General features: G+C 41.6%; 1 protein-coding gene across 4 annotated transcripts in view; it reads right to left on the reverse strand.

The window, feature by feature from the left end:
• Positions 1-23,741, reverse strand: part of CASR (calcium sensing receptor) — a 100,141-nt gene that overhangs the window by 31,177 nt on the left and 45,223 nt on the right. For all 4 annotated transcript variants that reach the window (XM_015446364.4, XM_074033328.1, XM_074033329.1 and 1 more), the window contains exon 2: positions 2,857-3,284. In XM_015446364.4, coding sequence (XP_015301850.3) covers positions 2,857-3,041 — 185 coding nt within the window. In that variant the 5' untranslated portion in view covers positions 3,042-3,284. The remainder of the gene's footprint in view (positions 1-2,856; positions 3,285-23,741) is intronic.

Consider the following 23,741-nt stretch of genomic DNA (forward strand, 5'->3'; position numbering starts at 1 on the left):
AATTCCGGCACTTCGGGAGGCCGAGGCAGGTGGATCACTTGAGGTCAGGAGTTCAAAACCAGCCTGGCCAACATGGCAAAACCCTGTCTCCATTAAAAATACAAAAATTAGCCAGGCGTGGTGGTGGGTGCCTGTAATCCCAGCTACATGGGAGGCTGAGGCAGGAGAATCACTTGAATCTGGGAGATGGAGGTTGCAGTGAGCTGAGACTGTGCCACTGCACTCCAGCCTGGGTGACAGCATGAGACTTCACCTCAAAAATAAATAAATAGATAAATAAATAAAAATAAAAGGAGGATAACACTTGCCTTACAGGGTGACTGTAAAGATGATGACATAAGATAATTATGCAAAATCTTCAGCACGGTGCCTCACACAGAGACAGAGAGCAATAATGACAATAATAAAAAGAAAAATAAAAATAAAAGATTGCTATTTGTAGTTCATTGAATAATTTGTATCTGTCTTCTCCAGTAATGAATTTGAAGTAGCTAATGTGAGACACTTAAATAAAAGCAATATGCAGATGTACAAGAAAAAGACGAGGGTAAACATAAATAGATTAGGATATTAATATGTGGGTGCCTAAAAATAATCTCAGATCAGATTTGCAGAGTCGTAAGTTTAGACTATGACATTCCTGAAGGTCAAGGGGAAAGAGACATGAATGATCTCATTTTTGCAAACAAATAACAAACCTATGAAAGCCATACACAGACAGTGGTTATTCTGGGGTGTACAACAGTGGTCATGTCTGGGTGGTGGAATGCTTAGTTTTAAAATTACGTGCTTTTGGCTTATTTATACTTTATGTCTAAAAAATGAACATGCATTGCTTTTCAAAGAAGAACATTTTAAATAAAAATCAAACAAGTTAACAAGAGAAATAGGGTCAGAGACATAGTTTTCACTTCCCCAGCACTTTGCTCAGCATGAGGGCTCAGGAAATGTGCTGAATCAGTGTATTTGTGTCTAGAGGAAAAAACTCGCCAGGTTCTTTCTTTATATTGTGAGGTTCACTACTTGAACTCAGTGACAGTGACAGGAGGTGAGATATACTATCTTTTGTACTGCATTGTATTGTTAGGTTCCCTAAGCTCTTGGTCTAACTTTTAATGTGATGTTTTCTGTTTACCATTTTCTTTATGTTTCCTTCATGTATTTCCTTTTTTTTTTGAGACGGAGTCTCGCTCTGTCACCCAGGCTGGAGTGCAGTGGCCGGATCTCAGCTCACTGCAAGCTCCGCCTCTGGGTTTACGCCATTCTCCTGCCTCAGACTCCCGAGTAGCTGGGACTACAGGCGCCCACCACCTCGCCCGGCTAGTTTTTTGTATTTTTTTTTAGGAGAGACGGGGTTTCACTGTGTTAGCCAGGATGGTCTCGATCTCCTGACCTCGTGATCCACCCGTCTTGGCCTCCCAAAGTGCTAGGATTACAGGCTTGAGCCACCGTGCCCAGCCCATGTATTTCTTTAACTATTTGTTTTAAACCTACAAAGTTATTATGAAATATTACAGATTTTTTTTTACATTAAACAACTATGCTGCTAAGCTAATTTTATTATCTTTAACATAATTTGAAAATATATATTATTTTAGGGCAAGCCTTTTGCTTGATCTTAGGTCTGTATACACACGGCACATGTACAGCTCTGTGCAGCGGGGTGCAACAGAATATTTGTCCACATGGGTTATGTGAAGGATGCCATCAGCATCAGTGCAATTCTGCACTTAGATTTCCTGCATTCATAAGAAAAATATGAAAATATTATCAATGTACTAGCTCTCATTAGAACATGAACAGAAATCTAGTTTTCTTGGAACAATTCTAGTTTTCATTTTCATTTTCCAGCTATTGGGAAGAGCAAGGAAAAGTGTTGGATCCCTTCGGGAAGTTGCAAGTCTCTCTAGAAGATGGGTCCAGATTTGGAGCACAGTCATAGTCTCCAGTGTAGATCAGGGGAGGTGACATACAGTCCACTGTATTCTGCAGAAGTCAGATCCTATTTTAAAGAGATGTGCTTCACCCTGGAGACTATATTCTAAAAGGGTCACAGTAAATTAGGGGGCATCAGATGGAGGACAAGCAGGATGATGATGGATCTGGAAAGCATATCATGGAGAAAATGACCATAAAACAGACTGTGGCTTGGAGAAGAAAATATTTGATGAGACATTAGCTCTCTTCAAGCAGCTGCAGAGAGAATCCATTGAGAGAGTTAGATGCATTCTGTCTTGGTGCGGTGGGATGAGGGGTGGGGAGGGTGGCAACCTTCCTATGCAAAAGACTTTCTAATGGCCGTAGTTCCAAAATGCTATGGACTACATTTTACAGTTTGAAGATGCCTGGGTCATGCTGACTACTGTGGTTTCTTTCAATTTAAATGCCTAAAAAAAAAAAAAAAAAAAAGAAAGGAAAAGAAAGAAAGAAAGGAAAAGAGTGAGGCAGCCAGCACTCAGGTATTATTATCCACTGGAGCATGTAAGGTCAATGGGGGATTTTACTACTCAGGTTTGCAAGACCTGCAATAAATTTCCTTCTAGGTACTTAGTCTTCCATTAAGCAACACTGCTGTCAGGTGAATGATGATAATTTGGTCACCAAATGACCACCAGGTGCTTTAACAGGCCATGCATGGATTTTCTACTTAACATAATTAACATTTTATTTAAAAAGAAGTCTTCAAGAAAAAAAAAAAGGCAGGTTGTGGGGGCAATAAGCTTCAGCATGATTACCAATCAATCACTATCCTTGAAAAGATAGGACAAAGTTTGAAAAAAATATTTTGGGTTTGGTGCAGCTTTTCTCCAACCACTCAGAAGAGAAGAGACTGGCAGATTAGGCCCCTCTTCTTACCTGATGCATTCCACAGACTCCGGCCTTGATTTGAGATCTTGATCTTTAGCTGCTACTCCAAAATGAATAGGAAAGAGCCCGCCAAGTATAATGTCCCCTTTCTTTTGGGCTCGCTGGTCGGGCCCATAGGCAGAGGTGTGCCAGGTGAGTGCCAAGAGGACCCAGAAGCAGCAATAAAATGCCATGGTTCTGCCTTCTCTCCAGGGCGAGGGACAAGACAGCTAGGAGTTTGGAGGCTCCCAGAAGTTTTCTCCCTTGGAGCAGTTCACTCCCTGCAGTGGGGACACATGTCTACAGAGTGATTAATAAAAGAATAGAAGAAGTGGTGTTTGAATCTCCATTTCTGCCTTCTTCATTGCAGACTTGTAAGGTGGGTGGTCCTTGAGTCTTTGGAAGCCACATCATGTAGAGGCCTCCTGTGATGCCTTCTAAAAGAAAAGAAAGACAAAATGGATTCAGCTAAACCTAAATCCCATCTTGTTACGACTACTGCAACCGAGGTGGCTCAGAATTTCCATTTAGAGGGGTCTAGGGATGGCAGATTGAAAAGGCCTGGCTTGGAGTCACATTTTTATAGCACTTATGTAAAATACAGGAAACTTCAATTGCCCATATTGGGGAAGAACTGTGTTAGGTTATGAAAGGTCAAATTTTAAAGAGGCCTTTGATAACCTAAGACCTCCGCTGGTGCTGATGCTGGATTTTAATCCATTCATTTTCCTGTGTGAATGAGGCATAAATTTGGCCTATTAGTAGCAGCAGCCCCTTTTGTTATAATAACATTAGTGATATTTTATTCAGCACGTAAGTTCTTTTAGAAAATATAGGATGAAGCCGAGTGCAATGGCTCATGCTTATAATCCCAGCACTTTGGGAAGCTGAGGCAGGTGGATAACCTGAGGTCAGGAGTTCAAGACCAGCTTAACCAACACCCTATCTCACTCACCCTGTGAGTCAATTACCAATTACAGGTTGATGGGGCTAAATATCCAGCCTGCCTTGAGGTTCAGGGCCAAGCACTGGACTGCCAACTGGACACTGCCACATGAATGTTCCACAGATTCTTTGAATTTAACAGGTCCTAAACTCACCTCCCTACCGAACTTGTTTCTCCTTCACTGTTTTCTATTTTAGAAGATTACACGCCATCCACAGAGACACAAAATAAGGAGCCATCTTTTCTTCTTTCTGTTCTCATAATTGTCCTTCATTTTTAAACAACCCCCAAGCCCTATAGATTCTACTTCCTAAACCTCTCTGGAATCCATTTACTCCTCACCATTTCCAAGACTATTTTCAGTCTACCATCATTTTTTTTTTCTTTTTCTTTTTCCCTCTCCTCTCCTCTCCTCCCTTCCCTCCTTCCCTCCCTCCCTCGCTCGCTCCCTTCCTTCTTCCCTCCCTCCCTCCCTCCCTCCCTTCCTTCCTTCCTTCCTTCCTTCCTTCCTTCCTTCCTTCCTTCCTTCCTTCCTTCCTTCCTTCCTTCCTTCCTTCCTTCCTTCCTTCCCCTTCTGTCTTTCAGAATCTGGCTCTGTCACCCATGATGGAATGCAGTGGCGCCATCACAGCTCACTACAACCTCAACCTCCCTGACTCAAGCAGTCCTCTCACCTCTGCCTCTTAAGTGGCTGGGACTACAAACACATGCTACCCACACCTGGCTGATTTTTAATTTTTTCTTTTGTAGAGATGGGGTCTCACTCTGTTGCCCACAGCTGGCCTTGAACTCCTGGGCTCAAGTGATCCTCCCACCTTGGCCTCTCAAAATGCTAGGGTTGCAGGTGTGAACCACCATGCCTAGCCCTACTATCATTTTTAACCAGATTTCTGCAACTATTTCTTAACTGGCATTCCCATCTCCAGTTTTGCTCTTTTGCAATTTGCAAATCTTTGGATGCCACAGGACAAGTGCTTTGGAGCACAGGCTCTGGAGTTAAACCTGGCTTTGAATCATAGTTCCACTACTTTCTAATATGACTTTGGGCAAGTCACTTAATGTCTGTGATCTAAACAAAATAATGCATGGAGAGCCAGCCATTAGCACAATGTAACTAGTAAACTCATAGAAAATACTGGCTTTAATGAATACCCTTCCACTCTTGTCAGTTTTCTCTTTGAATGTCACACTTCAACCTTGCTGAACTTCTTTCAGTTCCTCAAGGACATCAGGCTTTTAAAATGCTCAGACCTCACACTTGCTGTTCCCCTCCTTGGTCCCTCTGGCCTAAACTTGGCCTGGAAAACATCTACTTATCTTTCAGCTTTCAGATGTCCATAATTGTGGGGTGTGTCTGGGTGAACTGTAGGCCTTCAGGTGAATGAGGAAAAGAGCTCCTTCTGGGGCGCACACAGCTTTGAGTCAAGGTGCACAGCTTTAGTGGAACACAGGTTGGATTTCAGCCCACATTAACCCCTCAGTTGTGCAGTGAGCAATTTGCAAGGCTCTTGAAGGAGGCCTTCCCTGAACCCTTAGGTGAGGGAGGTCCACCTATAAGAACATAGTCTCTTATATAAATCTTGGATCTTGAGCTTCCCTCTTGGAAGGTTCATCACACTTTATTATAGTTATGTTCATAAATGTCTGATTCCAGAGCCCAATCTCTTAATCGTTGTCATATGGTGCCTCTTGGTCCTTAGGAATTCCACCTTCTCCTCCAACAGCATTCCTAGCAGAGTGTGCTGGGCCTCAGGTGGAAGGACCACCCCAGCAGACACTCAGTTTTCATGGAATCTCCTCCTGTAATGTCTGAACATCCATGACCACCCCAGTTTTCTGACGCTAGTCCTGCTTTTAGATTTTTGGCTTCATTACTTGGACCCTGGACATATGTTCACTCATACATTTAATAAGTACCTGTACTGGGAATATAAAGGTGACAAACACATGCATGTTTACATTGTTAGGAGCTCCCAGTCCAGGGGGTAGGCATGCTGGTCTAAATGATCAGAATTTACCTTAACACTCAGAAGTGAAAAAAAGTAACTTTTTTTCTAAATTTAACTTTGCCCTCCAGCACTTAGTACAGTGTCTAAAATAGGAAATGCTGAATAAATGTTTGTCAAATAAAAGCATTAAAAAAGAAAGTACTTTGGAAAGAGAAACTAGCATTTATTGATCCAGGCATTGTACCAGGTCCCTTAAACATTCTAGGTATTTTAAACTTCACAACAATTTTGTAATGAGGGTAATACCAAGTCCACCTTCTAGATGGGGAAATAGATTCTTTGTATATTCAGCTTACTCAAGTGAGCAGTTTTGGCACTTGACTTAAGAATGCCTTAAGAACTCAGAATTTTAAGGAGTCCCGTGGACTGAATTAGGTAGGAGAGGGAACATTATAACTGGCTAGGGTTAGTCACTGAGACCTGTTAAATTTTTCCTGTGAAATATTAACTACTTGGAGAAATTTATTAACTTAATTAGTTCATTCAACAGAAAATTCATGGCAAGAAGGAATAAAGGAAGGAGAGATTTGGGGTCAATTTGCAGCAGTTAACTCTCTCAGTCTAATGTATTCTTCAAACCACCCTTTTGAGTCCAGTTGCCAGGGTTGAATTTACTTTCAAAGCTAAGGGTCATTCTAGATCCACCATCTCCCTCTCCTCCAACATCCAGTCTCCTGGTCCTGTGATTCTGCCATTGCTTCCCTCTCTGCCTTCTCCTACACACTCCTGTGGCCAGTGCCTTTGTTCAGGCTCCCACCACCTTCCACCTTCCATGTTGTAAAAGCTTTATCTTCTTTGTACTTGACTCCTGGTTGCCCCTCATCCCTTCTCCCCACTTCCTCTGTTCTGCTGCACGGAGGTGGATATGACAGCTGGAGACCATCTTGAACAAGGAGCTACCACCTAGGGAATGATGGTGCCATGAACTAAGCATTTCATAGCGCAGAACCTTAGTATTGAACTATTCCTGGACTTTTGCCTGACAGAGAAAAAAGGCTTCTGACTGGTTTAAACCACTGTTATTATATATATATTTTTTCTTACTGTAGTTATCTCCAACAGTATCTAGCAAAGAATCACAAATAAACTCATTTGTTCTCCTTACTATACATTTATTCCATTTAAATCATATATAATCATGCTTGCTTTCCTGCAAATGAGTATTGCAAAGCTGAAGCTAATATTTGTTCTTTCTCTCAATGGCAGATACATCTTGGAAGAAGAAATGACCCGTGCACCAGGTGGTTTTATGCTTAAAAGGTTCTTGACATCAGGAGGAGTGTTTCAGTATGGACAGATAATGGCTTACTAGGCTCTTCAGCCAAGGATCGGAGATGGAAGATGAGGGCAGACTGGTCAATGTGTTCCATGGGTTCATGAAGTTACAAATTCATGCAATGATTTACTCATTCAAAAACCATTTATTGAGCTCTCTATGTGCTAGATACTAGGGAGTGCAAGACACTAGGGAAAGAAAGTTGAAATTTTTGCCTTCAAGGTGCTCATGGTTTAAAAAGAGACAGAAAGGTGTATTATAAGGACGGTGATCTAAATGCTATAAAGAGGCATGGATTAAGTATTGAGGGAGCACAGAGCAAAGAATGATATTCTCTGTCTGGTGTTTGCTGGGAAAGAGAATTAAGTCAAGACAGGGACCAGAAACTTCATGAGGCCAAGGCCTGTCTCTTTTCTTCACCATTGCTGCCTAGCACCCAGCACAGCACCTGGCACAAATGATTCACAAATATTTGTTGAATAAATGTATGAAGTGTGCCCAGTAAAGAAGAGAGGCTGGTTGGGCAATTCCTGGACAGGACAGGGAAGGGGTCACCCCACAAGACTGACGGTTCCTGTAGGCAGAGGCTTCTCCATGATCACAGCTGCATCCTCAGCATCAAACAAAGAACCTGGTACTAAACGGATGCTCTAAAAATGTCTGTTGAACTTGCTGTTCCAAGAGTAGGTATGTGGCTAATCCAAGTTCCGCAGTCAAGACAAGTTAACAGAGGATAGCAAAACAACGTTAGGAGTGAACACTACCACGTTTCAATTTTCTTCCAAATAAAAACCACCCCTACTCTCACCTCTTGGCCTTAACATTTCTGGAAATTGTGAATCTCTAGAGCAGAATGATTTTGCTCCCATTTCAAATAGAGAAAACGCAGGCGCTGACCTTTTGAACATAAAATCACTCAGTAAATTAAAGGCACAGTAAGCTCAAAGGCTACTACTTCTGAATTCCTAGATTGCAAAAAAAAATTCTAGGTTGCCTAGGAAAAAGATAGTTATAAGACTAAATTTGATTTCCAATAGAATTTATCTTCGTAAGGTGAGTACACTGCTATGTCTCTGGTTTATTGTACTGTAATCTTTGTCATCTTTCATCACAATGATCATAAAGATACTAACAGTAAGGTTTGAAGCCACTATTGCAGAAAGGTGAAATGTGTATGTTTTAATGAGGGTGAACAGGAAAAATAAACCTGAAAAAGTTTAATCAATAATCACCAAACTCATGTGCCTGGCTGTGGTTGCAGCTTCCTTTACCTCTTGCTGAAGAGACCCACAAGATGGGTTTCTATACATAGCTGGTGCACATTTGCCAAAGAATTAGGGACATCTTACCTGCCATCACTAATACGGCCATCCCTAGTTCTATATCAGACTTCATTCCTTCTGTACCAAAGCAAGGCACATCTTGTTTTAAAATGAGGGCCCTCTTTCAGTGCTGGGGGAAACACAAATTGCCCGGTCACCCTTGGCTGCCTCCCGCAAGCCCAAGCCCGGCTTCTGCTGTCTGCCTGCCAGCTGTACACAGTCTTGCCCTCCATCTCCCTGACAACAGGTGTGACTTTTGGGGAGTCCATGCCTCATTTAGTTCTGGTAATGGCTTAATTGAGTTGGAAAAATGCAAAGACAGGAGCATAATGAACAGCAGCTGAGCTGGGTTCTTGTGAGTCATTGGAAAAAGCTATCAGGGAAGGGAGGGAAAAGGATGAACAAGAGTGGTGAGGAGCAGCACAGGGCACAGAGCAAAGTGGGGAGGCAGAAGCCTAGACAAAGCAAAGAAAGGCTGTAAATAGAGGAAGCTGACATTCATTAACGCTGTATCCTGAGCTCCTTGAAGACAGGGCCAGGTCTGTCCCATCCACGGCCTGGCACATGGAGGGGCTCCATGATGATGGTTGAGTGGATGTATACTTGTGTGTACTGCGTGCAACATAACAAACTCTGTGTCCATCATAGGACTGAGTGAGTTGCTGAGGACACAGCCCACAGGAAATTAAGAAACTTCTTGTCATGAATTGTTTCCTTCATGCCTTAAGTCAGCTCTGCTGATGGATATATGAACACCAACAGAGTTAATGAAGTGGTTCATTTGAAAAGCGAAGATATGCAACTCATGTTTTTATAAACAAAAATGCTGGAGCCTCAAGTCCTACATAAAAGAAATATTTCTGTGGAATAACATCCTGGGATTGCCTCTCCAAATCATAAGGAACCCTGACTACCCAGTCTGATGTCCCAAGATGTGTCACTAGGAAGTGTTCTGAGGTAAAACAAGTTTGGGAACTAATGTACACTCTGCCACAGGGGCACATATGCTTCCTTAAAGGCTCTGAGAAGTCCCACAATAAAGATTATTGCTTATTTTGGTATGGGACATTTTTTCTCTTCCCTGAAGGACACTTTTCATGATGCTGTGAAACACGGGCTTGGAAGTGCTGACTGAGTGGAAAGCATAAAGTTTGTAACCTGAGATTCTCCCATTTGTTTAGGTGTATCTTTGAATGGGGAGATATGTCTGCCCCTCAATGGGCATAGCAATTTTTGTAATCCCAGGTATGAAATTCCAAAGGGTATTATTGGAAAGAAGGACTCAGGTGGGGTGGGTGACTGCTGATGTAACTTTGAAATCATTCGCTGGTCTCGGGCATATGTTTCTGTTCTCTTCTACTCCGGAGGGATGGGTTTCTATCGTACATAGAAAGTTGTACACTGAGCCTTTCCCCAACCACTTGCAACTCTCCTGACCTCATACAGTGTCTCTGTCTGAGGACCACCGGGGACATGTGGTGGTGTGCTGGCAAACTGGCTTCTAAAAGAAAAACAAGTCCTGACTTGCAGTGTTTGCTAAATATTCCCACTATGGTCAATTTCAAGCTATCAATGGTTTAACAACATATTTGTAAAAATTCTAGATATTTAACCATTGACTCTCAAGAGCTGATAGAAGCTGTTCTAACACATCATGGGGACATCTTTCTAAGCACACAGAAATTCTCGTTTTCTTTGGAAAACCTGACCAAAATTATTTTATAGGCATTACAAATCTTCTCTCTTCTCCTGTTTTCCTCTTTGTCTTGAGTGTTAGGAAGCTGTAAGCCAAATCTGTGCCTCCACTGTAGCTAAAATAGAAACCAAAAGCATGCATTTTAGTGTTCTAACATTATGTGTGCATTATTTTATATTCTTGCACATATTTTACCATGATTTACTCACCACATTAAACCTTTCATTTTTATTAAGAGCAACAGGGATATAAACACAAAAACAAACCAATAAATCTGAATTTTTGCTGTGAGCAATAAGAACTGTCCCCAGTTGAAACTCTCTGTGTAATTAACAGGAAAGGGTCTGGAAAAGTCATTCTTGCTTTATTAATTGAGTGGGTAGACACACCAGGTCATTAATCTAAAATACAGAATTTTAGAGGTAGAAGGGACCTGGGAAGTTTATCTGGTTTACACTGAAACCTTCTGACGCATGAATGTTTGAATCATTATGGCCAATTTTATCATGAACAGGAGCTGGAATTCACAACTCATTGTAAAACTATGTGAGGTTTAGTAATCAAAGGGCAAGCTTCTTCTTACTGAAAAGGGAAGTAATTTTTCCCCCTTGATTTGTCAGTGCACAGTTTGTCTTTAAAATGTCAGTTTAGGACTTCAGAGGACTAAACTTACTTTCAATTACAGCACAGAATCTATTTATTATGAGAATTCTTTTAGTTTTAATTGGACCACAGGCACACAAAATTGGATTGATCATAATCCCTGGTTGGTGACACATCCTCATTCTTGGTCGAGACCTGGCCCACTTTTATTTCCCAGGTTATTTTTAATAATTAATCTACCACCTACAACAAAAAACATCCATAGTAACCTACCAGTGGGTTCCTGTATTACATCCTGTTCTTGTGACTCTTTTTTTTTAAAATTATTATACTTTAAGTTCTAGGGTACATGTGCACAATGTGCAGGTTTATTACATATGTATACATGTGACATGTTGGCACCAAAGAAGCCATTATCCTCAACCACATGCTGATTATTCCCTGCTTCCCTTCCCACCCCATCCTTTTAAAAACTTCACAAATCATAAGACAGAAAGACTGGTAGGATACACACCAAAATGTTAAGGATGATTAGATCTCAGTGATGGAATTCTGGTTTCTTCCCTGTTTTATTTTTTGTTTTTGAAATTTAATAAAATAAACATGTACACTTGGTCCTCCGCATATGTGGGTTCTGCAGCCATGGATTCAGTCAACTGCAGATTGAAAATATTTGGAAAAAATGAATGGCTGTATCCGTACTGAACATGTACAGACTTTTTTTCTTGTCATTAGTCCTTAGATAATAGAGTATAACAACTATTTATGGAGCATTCACATTGTATTAGATATTGTAAGTAATCTAGAGATAATTTAAAATATACAGGAGGATGTAGATAGGTTATAGGCAAATACTATGCCATTTTATATAAGAGACTTGAGCATCTGCAGATTTTGGTATCTGAGGGGGTCCCAAACCAATCTTCCATGGATACAGACAGACAACTACATTACTTTTAACTGGAAAATATATGGTAGAATGTTATTAAAACAATGGCTATATGAATAGACATAAACGTTAAACATGAAAAACACTGCAAAAAAGATTTTACTTAGATTTTACTACCTATTCATACTGTATATCCTTTGAAATATATTTTGAAAACTATGCTTATTGATATGTCGTATCTTCCATCCTTTTTGTTATTTTTATCTATTTTTACTCCCTTCTCTTTATCTCTCTTCTTTCTCTCACTCTTAAAATAAATTTTTACTTGAAGTATAATAAACATCAGATATGCACAAATCATACATGAATTTCCACAGTGGAAACATTCACGTAACCAGCATCCACATCAAAAAACAGAACCAGAACTCCGAAGCCCCCACTCATGCCTCCTTAGAGCCATTACCTTCCCCAAGGATGACCAGTACTCTGACTTCTACCATCAGAGATGGGATTTTCCTGTTTTTGAACTTTATATAAGTGGAATTATGTAGTATCTGGCTTTTTTTGTCCAATGTATTTGCAAGATTATCTATATTGTATGTAACTATAGTTTGTTTTTTCTCATTATTGTATAGTATTTTCCTATGATTCTACCACACTTTACCTATCCAGTCTCCTGTTAATGAATGCTTTGGGGTTTTAATGAACAGTGCTGCTATGAACTTTCTTTTTCTAATTTTTAATTTTTGTGGGTACACAGCAGGTATATATATTTCTGGGGTACCAGAGATATTTTGATACATCATAGTAAATGGGGTATCCATCCCCCTCAAGCATTTATCTTTTGTGTCACAAACAATCCAATTATATTCTTTTAGTTATTTAAAAATGTATAATTAAATTATTATTGACTATAGTCGTCCCATTGTACTATCAAATACTAGGTCTTATTCATTCTTTCTAACTACATTTTGTACCCATTAACCACCCCTGCTTCCTCCCCACTCCCCGACTACCCTCTCCAGCCTCTGGTAACCATCTTCCTACTTTCTATGTTCATGAGTTCAATTGTTTTAATTTTTAGCTTTCACAATTAAATTAGAGCATGCAAAGTCTTTCTTTCTGTGCCTGGCTTATTTCACTTAACATAATGACCTCCAGTTCCATTCATGTTGCTGCAAATGACAGGATCTCATTCTTTTTTATGGATGAATAGTACTCCATTGTGTTTACGTAACACATTTTTTGTATCCATTCATCTTCCGATGGACACTTAGGTTGCTTCCAAATCTTGACTTTTGTGAACACTACTGCAACAAACATGGAAGTGCAGATATCCCTGTGATATACTGATTTCCTTTCTTTTGGATATATATACCTAGCAGTGGGATTACTGGATTGTATGGTAGTTCTATTTTTAGTTTTTTGAGGGACCTCCAAAATGTTCTCCATAGTGGTTGTAGTGATTTTCATTCCCACCAACAGTGTATGAGAGTTCCCTTTTCTTCACATCCTTGCCAGCATTCATTATTGCCTGTCTTTTGGATAAAAGCCATTTTAACTGGGGTGAGGTGATATCTCATTGTAGTTTTGATTTGCATTTCTTTGATGATCATGATATTGAGCACCTTTTCATATACCTGTTTGCCATTTGTATGTCTTCTTTTGAGAAAGGTCTATTCAGATCTTTTGCTCATTTTAAATTGGATTATTAGATTTTTTTCCTATAGAGTTGTTAGAGCTCCTAATATTCTGGTTATTAATCCCTTGTCAGATGGCTAGTTTACAAATATTTTCTCCAGTTCTGTGGGTTGTCTCTTCACTTTGTTGATTGTTTCTTTTGATGTGCAGAAGGTTTTTAACTGGATGTGATCCCATTTATCCAGTTTTGCTTTGGCTGCCTGTGCTTCTGGAGTGTTACTCAAGAATTTTTTTGCCCACTCCAATGTTCTGGAGAGTTTCTCCAATGTTTTTGCTTAGTAATTTCATAGTTCGAGGTCTTATATTTGAGTCTTTAGTCCATTTTGACTTGATTTTTATATATGGTGAGAGACAGAGGTCTAGTTTCATTCTTCTGCATTTGGATATCCAATTTTCTCAGCACCATTTATTGAAGAGACACTCTTTTCTCCAATGCGTGTTCTTGGCACTTTTGTCAAAAATGAGTTCACTGTAGGTGTATGGATTTGTTTCTGGGTTCTCCATTCTGTTCCACTGAGCTGTTGTTATTCCAGCACCATGCTGTTTTGGTTACCATACTTCTGCAGCATAATTTGAAGGTCGGTAATGTGATTCCTCTGGTTTATTCTTTTTGCTCAGCATAGCTTTGGTTATTCTGGGTCTTTTGTGGTTCCATATAAATTTTAGGATTGTTTTTTCTATTTCTGTGAAGAATGCTATTAGTATTTTGATAGGGGTTGCCTTAAATCTTTTATTGCTTTGGGCAGTATGAACATTTTAACAATACTGATTCTTCCAATCCATGAACATGGAATATATTTCCTTTTTTTGTGTCCTCTGCAATTTCTTTCATCAGTGTTTTATAGTTTTCATTGTAGAGATCTTTCACTTCTTTGATTAATTCCTAGGTATTTAATTTTACTTGTGACTATTGTAAGTGGGATTACTTTTTTAAATTTATTTTTTAAGTTGTTCAATTTTTTGAATGCCTTAAGACTTGTTTTGTGACCCAACATACGGTTTATACTTGAGAATGATCCATGTGCTGAGGAGAAGAATGTGTATTCTGCAGCTGTTAGATGAAATGTTCTGTAAGTATTTATTAGGCCCATTTGTTTCATACTGCAGATTAAGTCTGATGTTTCTTTGCTGACTTTCTGTCTGGAAGATCAGTCCCATGCTGAAAGTGGGGTGTCGAAGTCTCTAGCTATTATTGTATTGTGGTCTCTTTATTTAGCTCTAATGATATTTGATTTGTATATCTGGGTGCTCCAGTGTTGGCTCCATATATATTTAAAATTGTTATACCCTCTTTCTGAATTGATCCCTTTATCATTATATAATGGCCTTCTTCATCTCTTCTTACAATTTTTGTCTTGAAATCTATTTTGTGTGATATAAGTATAGCTAGTCCTGCTCTTTTTTGGTTTCCATTGGCATGGAATATCTTTTTCATCCCTTTATTTTCAGCCTGTGTGTATCTTTATAGGTGAAGTGTGTTTCTTATAGGCAACAGATCACTGGGTCTTGTTTCTTCAGCACTTTAAACATGTCATGGCACTCTCTCCTGGCTTATAAGGTTTCCACTGAAAAGTCTGCTGCCAGACATACTGGAACTCTGTTGTATGTTATGTGTTTCTTTCCTGTTGCTCTTTTAGTATCCTTTTTTATCCTTGACTTTTGGGAGTTTGATTATTAAATGCCTTGAGGTAGTCTTCTTTGGGTTAAATTTGCTTGATTTAACCACTACCTGGCTACCATCTATGTTCTACCTCAATGTCCTAGGGCTCTGCCATCAGCAGGTGAAGAAGCCAACTAGGCTTGTGTTCTTCCCTTAAAGGCAGTGAGTTCCCCCAGGCCTTGGGTGGGTCCAGAGACACAATTGGGAGCCAGGATTTGAGTCAACAACCTTAGAAATCTACCTGGCATTCTATTCTACTGCATCTAAGCTGGCCCTTAAACCACAAGACAAAGTCCTTCTCACTGTTCCCTCACCTTTCCACAGGCAGAGGAGCCCCTCCTGGTGGCCACCACCACTACTGGCTCAGGGGGAGTTCTGCCTGGCTACCGCATATGTTCACTTAAAGCCCAGGGGCACCTCAGTTAGCTTGTGGTGAGCGCTGCCAGGCTTGGGACTCACCCTTCAAGGCAATGGGCTCCCCTCTGGCCCATGACAGGAGCAGAAATGCTGTCTAGGAGACTACACCTGGACTCGGGGACCCAAGAGCCCACTTGGTGCTCCATAACCTTGTGGCTGAACTGGTACCTAAGGTAGCAGCAAGTAAACATACCCTTTACTTTTCTCAAGCAGAAGGAATCTTTTGCCATAGCCACCATAGCTGGGAAGGTAGTAAGTCACACCTGAAACCAGCACGTCTCAGAGTCTCACCCAAAGCCCATGGCACACTACTTGGGTATTACTGTTGGTTATTCAGGGCCCAAGGACTCTTTAGTCAGCAGGCGATAAATTCTGTCAGGACTAACTCATTCCTTTCAAGGCAGTGAGTTCCCTTCCGGCCCAGGGCATGTCTAGAAATGTTGTCAAGGAACTAGGGCCTGGAATGGAGGCCTTATGACTCTGCCTGGTGCCCTATCCTACATTGGCTGAGCTTGTATCCAAGGTGCAAGATCAAGTCTTCTTTACTCTTTGCTCTTCTCTCCTCAAGCAGAAGGAAGGAGTCACTTTAGTTGCTGTGAGCTGTGTTACCCGGGGTTGGGAGATGGGTGGAACAAGCACTTCCTTAGCCACCCTGGATGGTGTCTCTCTAGGTCACCTGCTGCCCTAGTTCACTGCTCTAGTGTTAAGCCTAGCCCAGCACTAGGACTTGCTTAGGAATTGCAGTCCTTTTGTCCTAGACTGCCTGTCAAGCTTACATAAGACCCCAGAACACTTTAACACATGGTGGTGAGGCTTGCAGAAACTCGAGTTCCAACTGCTTAAGTGGGTGATTCCCCTCTGGCTAGGGCTGGTCCAAATGCTCCCTCCACCTCAGCGAATGCCAGCTGAGCCCAGCACAGTTTTTCTCTCTGCTGGGACAGCTCAGCACTGAGTTCAATGCCAAGTGGCCCAGTCGCTATGCTCTCCCTCCCCCAAGTGCACAGATTTTCTCTTGCACCACACAGCCACTGCTGGGGGAATAGGGGAGGGGTGTGTCAGCAATTCAAGGCTGTTTTTCCTACTCTCCTCAGTGCCTCTTTGAGCAATAAGAAATTAACACCAGGTGCTGTGATTGTTCACCTGAGTTTTGCTTCTTTTGATGGTGCTTTTTTGTGTGTAGTTAGTTGTTAAAATATGGTGTTCCTGCAAGGGGGAACCATCAGTGGAGGCTTCTACTCTGATATCTTGCTCCACCCTCAGCTATGAGCTTTCTTGAACATGTCTTTTTGTGAACATATGTTGAATATAGACCTAGAAGTGGAGTTGCTAGATCATAGAGTTTTTGTATCTTTAGTTTTAGTAGATACTATCAAAACGTTTTCTGAAGTGTTGTACCAATTTATCTTTCCACTGCACTCTATGAGAGTTTCTATCACTCCATGTCCTTGTCCACCCTTGGTACTGTCAGTCTTTTTCATTGTGGTCATTGCTTGTCTTCTCTTTTATATGATTATATTGTATCTACCTATATTCCTAAAATGTATTTAAAATTTTTAGTTGTTTTAAGCATTATAAAAGGGTATCATACTGTATGTAATCTTCTGAGCTTCTTTCACTTAATATTATATTAATAAAATTCACCTATATTGTTGTATTTTATGATAATCCATGATTTTAACTGCTGTATAATATTCTACTGTGTGAATACATCACAGTTTATTCATTCATTTTCCTGTTGGTGGGCATTTGGACTTTTTCTTTTTTCTTTTTTTTTTTTTTTGAGATGGAGTCCCGCTCTGTCGCCCAGGCTGGAGTGCGGTGGCCGGATCTCTGCTCACTGCAAGCTCCGCCTCCCGGGTTTACGCCATTCTCCTGCCTCAGCCTCCCGAGTAGCTGGGACTACAGGCGCTCGCCACCTCGCCCGGCTAGTTTTTTGTACTTTTTAGTAGAGACGGGGTTTCACCGTATTAGCCAGGATGGTCTCGATCTCCTGACCTCGTGATCCGCCCGTCTCGGCCTCCCAAAGTGCTGGGATTACAGGCTTGAGCCACCGCGCCCGGCTGGACTTTTTCAATATTGTGGAAATTCCTTTCTTCAATTGGCTTTGAGATTGTGCAGGAACCAAGGAAGAGCTCTATGGAACTTTAAAGACACTTAAACTGCGTAAGTACAGCCAGGTGTGGGGGGGCTCATGTCTGTAATCCCAAGGTGGGAGGCTGAGGTGGGCGGATCACGAGGTCAGGAGATTGAGACCATCCTGGCCAACAGGGTGAAACTCTGTCTCTACTAAAAATACAAAAATTAGCTGGGCGTGGTGGTGCACTCCCGTAATCCCAGCTACTCGGGAGGCTGAGGCAGAAGAATCGCTTGAACCTGGGAGGTGGAGGTTGCAGTGAGCCGAGATCACACCCCTGCACTCCAGTTTGGTGACAGAGCAAGACTCTGCCAAAAAAAAAGAAAAAAAAAAAAAAAAAAAGCGTAAGTACTGTTAGCTACAATTAGCATCTCTACAAATTTCCAGGCTCAAAATAACAAGCCTCCAGTGTTTCATTACTCCATTTTAAAGAAGATTTTACTTCACAGCTAACTAAAATTACATCTATTTTAAAATTAAGGCCATTTATTCTTGCCTAATTTATCACTGCAATGAAAGGCCAGAGACAAAAATTTTCATTAATTTAAAGGTAGAATCATCTTCACTTTTTTTCAGGCTTAACTATCCAAATTTCTTTCAAACTTTTCTGCTTAGGACTACTTCATATTTTTCTAGAGATAGTTGTTAATATGCCAAGAAACTATTCTAAGTTCTTCATGTCATTTTTTAGAGCATGTTAACAGAAATTGGTACCATGCTTTGGGGCTGACCTGAGGTTAAAAGAATTTGTGTCCCAGCCCTTATGTGACAGGTTTCAGGACGTGTTTGTTAGCTTTTGTCCATAACTCCACAATTTGGCTGACTCATGTCCACATTCTGGCCTTCTTGGGCTTCCTTGATTTCCTAATATACATTTGCTTGAGTAGTCCCCTCAGAACCGATATCTGTATTTTTTTATCCCCAAATATCTCAGATTGAAATTGTTCAAACTGAATTTTATCTCCCCTCTAAATTCATTTTGAATTTTGTTCCCATTGTTTGAAGGAACATGTCTCCCTGTCAGGAAATGTCAGGAAATATGTGTTGATTTATTAGCTGGCCTCTTCAGCTTTGCTAAGAAGAATCATGAACCCCCATTTAAAGAATGAATTTTAGAGCATACCACATTCAGTTGCCTCTGTCAGAAAATTCTCCATTGCTAAGGACACCTGAAGCTGTTCTAGAGGAAGACTGTCTGGAATAAACTTTCCCCAAATAAGCCCATTTATGTTTCTAACCCTGACTTTGATGCTGGGTCAGCCAATATAGCCTGACACATGGTGGAAACCCATCCAATTGATTTCTAGTAATGTGGTAACCCTCAGACAGAAACTTCTTGTTACTGTAAAAAGAGCCTCCTATCTGTTGGGAATAGAGCCAGGTGCAGGACAGTGAGTCTTAAAGTGTGGTCCTTGGACCAGCATCAGCACCATCACTTGGGAACTTGTTAGAAACACAAATCCCATTCCAACCTACTGAATCAGAAACTCTGGGTGTGGGGCCCAGCAACCTGTGTTTTAACAAGTTTGAAAGCCATTGCTAGACCATCTTTTATATGCATCTGTCTAGGTTCATATTCTGTTCTGAGCTCTAAAAAATGTGTCTCCTAAGAATGATTGTTTAAATTTAATTTTATTTATGTATTATTATTTTTAGAGACATGGTGTCACTATGTTGCCCAGGTTGGAGTGCAGTGCCATGATCATAGCTCACCGCAGTCTCGAACTCCTGGGTTCGTGATCCTCCTGCCTCAGATTCCTAGGATAACACAGCTAAACAAAAATGCATTTTGAATGGATACACAACAGTTTCCTGTCAATGTCAATTCATTCTTCAGTTTCCCTGAAACCTTTCTCCTGCAAAATAACTGCTAACATCTTTTGAAACTCGTATTCCAGGAAAGCACAGTTCAGAAGTCATTGCTGTAAAGCTAGGGTAACTTTCTGAATCTATAATCAATATGCATGGTCTGTGAACTAGAGAAAATGGCCATTAACTGTAGATAGACTACTTCTCACCCTCTCTTCCCAGCCACAAGCAGGGGATTTACCTATGTGGTTATCATTTATATCTACCTTTCCGAGCAGAGTCTTGGGTGCTCTACTTTACACTTAAGTCTTCCATTATTAATTCCCTTTTTAGATTTGTGGAATGAGTATACATTCTTCACAACCAGTCCATCAGTCCCAGATGGGAAGGTCTGGGACCCTGTTTACCTGCAACTGTTAGAAGTCACAATACCTGTGACTGTTAGAAGTGTGCAGCACTCCCTGGTCCTTCTCTCCTCCCCTGGGAGCCCTTTCTATGAGCTCTTCAGGGGCTCTTTCTTCAGGAACTGAAATGGTCCTAAACATTCCACAATCTGTGCTGATGCAGTACAGTCTCAGTGTCTCTCTGCCTTCTTCAGCTTTGCCCAGAAGAATCAGGAACTAGCATTTAAAAAATAAATCCTGGAACATGCTACATTCAGTTGTCTCTATGAGAAGATTCTCCATTGCTAATGACACCTGAAACTGGTCCGGAGGAAGACTGTCTCAAATAAACTTTCCCCAAAGAAGCCCACATACGTTTCTATAAACCTGACCTTGAAGTCAGATTAGTCCACATAGCTTGAGCCTCAGTGAGTCACTGAGCCTCAGTGAGTGACTCCTGACCAGCTGGTCAGGGTAAGAGATGACTAGGGTCGGCCTGCTATGCAGAGGCCTTACAAAGAACCCTTTCCACTCTGATTCTTCCATTACTCATTTGAAATAAATACAATTCCATCCTCTCATGTTTGCTTTCTTCTCTCTTCTCTCCCTCTTTTTCTTCATCCTCCATCAGTTTCCAAACTGATTTTAAATCTCTCAATCATCTGTCTAATGAGAAGTAAGCCCTTTAGAGAGTAATGGGCAAAGGTTATTATTCCTCTTCTTATTCAGCTGTGCTCACGTGTTGGTTACATTACACCAGGGGCCAGCCAACTATAATCCTTGGGCCAAATCTGACCTGCTTGTTTTTATAAATAAAGTTTTGTTGAAATGCAGTCATGCCTAATCACTTGCACTATATCTATGGTTGCTTTTGTGCTGCAAGGGTAGATTTGTGTAGTTATGGCAAAAATTGGCCCACAAAGCCTAAAATAGTTACTATTTGGCCTTTTACTGAAAAAGTTGATTGAACTCTTCATGAAACTGAACACAAATAAAACCCTACTTTTGCCATGAACTGGACATTTCTATGGCTTTGGAAACAGTTATGTGCCTGATGTGAGCAACAGCTTCTCCAAGCTGAAAGGAGCTGACTTCACCAGCTTTCTCAATCAGAGGAGTAAGGGTCCTGTAGTTGGTTTTGTGTCCAGAGAAAGGGGTCACTTCTTTCCCTCGGTTATTATCTGACTCAGGAAGCACCAGGAGTCTGGTTTGTTTACCACTGGCTCACATGAACAGAATAGAGTAGGCTGTGTGGTGGGGACTCCCCCCAGTGAAAAACTTTTAGCTAAGGGTGGGAAGTCCAAGCTGTGAATCTGAATCAGCAGCAGCAGCAATTTTTGTTCCCCTTAGATACTGTCAAATGGGTCAGTTCCACTGGGAGCTGGTTACCTTCCTGTGAAGATGACTTTAAGGGGAGGTGGTGGTGTGTGGTTGGGAAACAGGAATACCACAACCTCCCAAGTAGCCCATGCGTAATCTGGGTGGGGCATAGACATAAAAGGAGGAAGCCCAGACTTCAAGTGAGAGAAGAAACATTCTCTCTGGAGACAGTTTTAATTCTGTTCCCACATCATCAGGTGGACAAAATTCCCCTGAGAAGTTGCCCTCTTGCATTTCTCTTCCTCATTTTCTCCTCCTCTACTTCCCAGCTTTACTCCCCAACACCCTGAGGCCCAGAGCAGGGTACGTGTGGTGAGATTAGGGAAGAGCAGGGGAGGGGACTGATGTCAACTTCCTCCAGCCAAAGACCCCCAGGACTGGGCTGGAACTGGTGAGACAAGAGAGGCACCCGGAGAGCAAAGTGTAGGGTGGCATTACTTCTCACGGCCAGCCCTGCACTTGCATGAGGAATGCCCCGTGCTTGGACAAGTTGGGTTTATTACCCATAGCAGAGAAGGAGAACTGTGGGCTGCCTCACCGACAAGGTGCTAGAAAGGACTTACAGGCCTGGGGTTTGTGGTAGGCGATTTCAGGGAGGGTTTAAGGAAGCGGGGCTTTGCATGCTGTCAGAAGCAGGGGTAAATTCTATGATTCCATATCTTAATAAATCTTGTCTAGAAGGGAGGAAGACTAAGTGAGAGTGAAGCTGTAAGGGTAAAGGAGCAGCAGTCACTCCTCTGAGCCAGAATAGGGAAATGTTTGGTCAGTTCCACGGTTTGGACAATGTTAATGTTTTTGGTCTGTGTTCAGACATGATTGTGGAGTGGTCTTATATTTGTCTTTATCATGGTCACAGAGACACCTTGCTTGCTGGTGATGTTCTGTGAAGTTGTTTATGTTTAACAGGAGAATGCCAAGGCCTAGCTTATAGAACCACCCAGATCCAGGTTGTCAGGGGCCACTTTTCTCTTTCTCAGCAATCATTTCACTTTCTTTGAAGTCACAATATCACAGGATAGTAGAGTCAGAAAGAGATTTTGAGATCATCTAATTCAAGACTCTCACCTTTAAGATAAGGAAATGGAACATGTGAGCTCTTACCTGCCTTGCCAACAGCCCACAGCCAGTTAGCATCCCAGCTGGCGATTCCTGGGCCCTGCATACACTGGCCCTGCCTCCTCTCCGGCTGCATCTCCCACACCACTCTCCCTCTCTCAGCACTTAGCCTGCCCTCCTTTCAGTTCCTCCAGTGGACCAAGTTCTTTATTGCCTTGGGCCCTTCCCATTCCTCTCAGAATGCTCTTCCACCCCTCTGATCTGCGCCTTTTGCTTAATTCATTTCTCTTCATCCATCAGGGATGAGTCATTCTTCAGGGATCCTTCTGTGGCTCAAACACCACTTCTCAAGGAAGCCCCTCCTGGTTCTCCAGGCCTCACTCTCGTGCTCTGTGCATCTGCCTGGCACTTCCCTGCCACAGTCCCTCTTGTTCTTTATGCAGCCAGGGACCTGGTCTGTCTTGTTCATTGCTAGCATACTCAGGACACAGCAGATGCTTAATGAATGGCTGCTTTACTTCAAGCCCTATGGAGGTTCTATCACTATAATTCTTTTTATAGCACAATAAAAAAAAGGGATTGTGAATCTTTTCTTGAGCTTGCAATATAAACTTGGAGTCCAGTTGCAAGTAAATAATACAACAAGCTGAATTAAAAATGCTGAGGTGTTGCAAGCAGGTGGAGGGTGAATCTGATGATCCCATCTCCATGTCATCCTTCCTGCGATGGCTATCTGGACATGCGGGTGTGCTGGAAAAGCCAGCGCGCAGCCTGGAGCCCTTCACACCCCTGAATCACAGAGTTCTTTGGCTCAGTGGTGACTGTAATCTGAATCTGCCTATCAGTACTGCTCAAGCCCATCGGTACTTACAATGTTAGAAGACAATGTAAGGTAGATTGTTTAGTGTGAAAAAGGCTATAAGATGAGATAGTCCCAAGAGTTCTTTGGTTTGTGTGTGTGTGTGTGTGTGTGTGTGTGTGTGTGTGTGTGTGTGTGTGTGAGTGGGAGGGGGGTAATGGGTGTCTTTGAGATGCTGATGAAAATTGTGGCTGCTCTTTCCAGAAAAATGCACATATGCATATAATTTCATCCAATTCAGATGTTTCATGTACCAGAAAGCAAGGTTAAGTGACTTGCCTGAGATTACAGAGAGCTAGAACAAGAATGGAAGCTGAGTTTCCTTATTCCCCATTTAGTAACCTTTTCCTTATGTGCCTCCTTCTCCTCATTGTCCACACAGGAATAACAATAGTATCGTTGCTGTAAGGATTATATTAAAACAATACTTGTAAGAATTTAGCATAAAGCCTACCACATAGTAAATGCTCAAAAACATTAGCTCTTCATATGATGCTGATAGTGACCCCTCTCTCTTCCCAAACAGTGCCTTTACTAATTGAATTGATCAACATGGTGACTTGCCACCTCCTGACTAGTCCTAGAATGCCTAGTTTAGCCCACTCATGGGATGGCCACCTTCAAACAGCAAGTGTATGATGCTGAGACAGGACTGGGGCAGAAACCCAGGTAAGCCACCCAACAGCTGGGCCAGAGGAAAGGTGTCCTCTGAGACTGGTTAGCATCCTGTCTGCATGGTGGATGGGATTAGCTG

Source organism: Macaca fascicularis, chromosome 2 (genome assembly GCF_037993035.2).
Source record: "Macaca fascicularis isolate 582-1 chromosome 2, T2T-MFA8v1.1".
Classification (NCBI taxonomy): domain Eukaryota; kingdom Metazoa; phylum Chordata; class Mammalia; order Primates; family Cercopithecidae; genus Macaca; species Macaca fascicularis.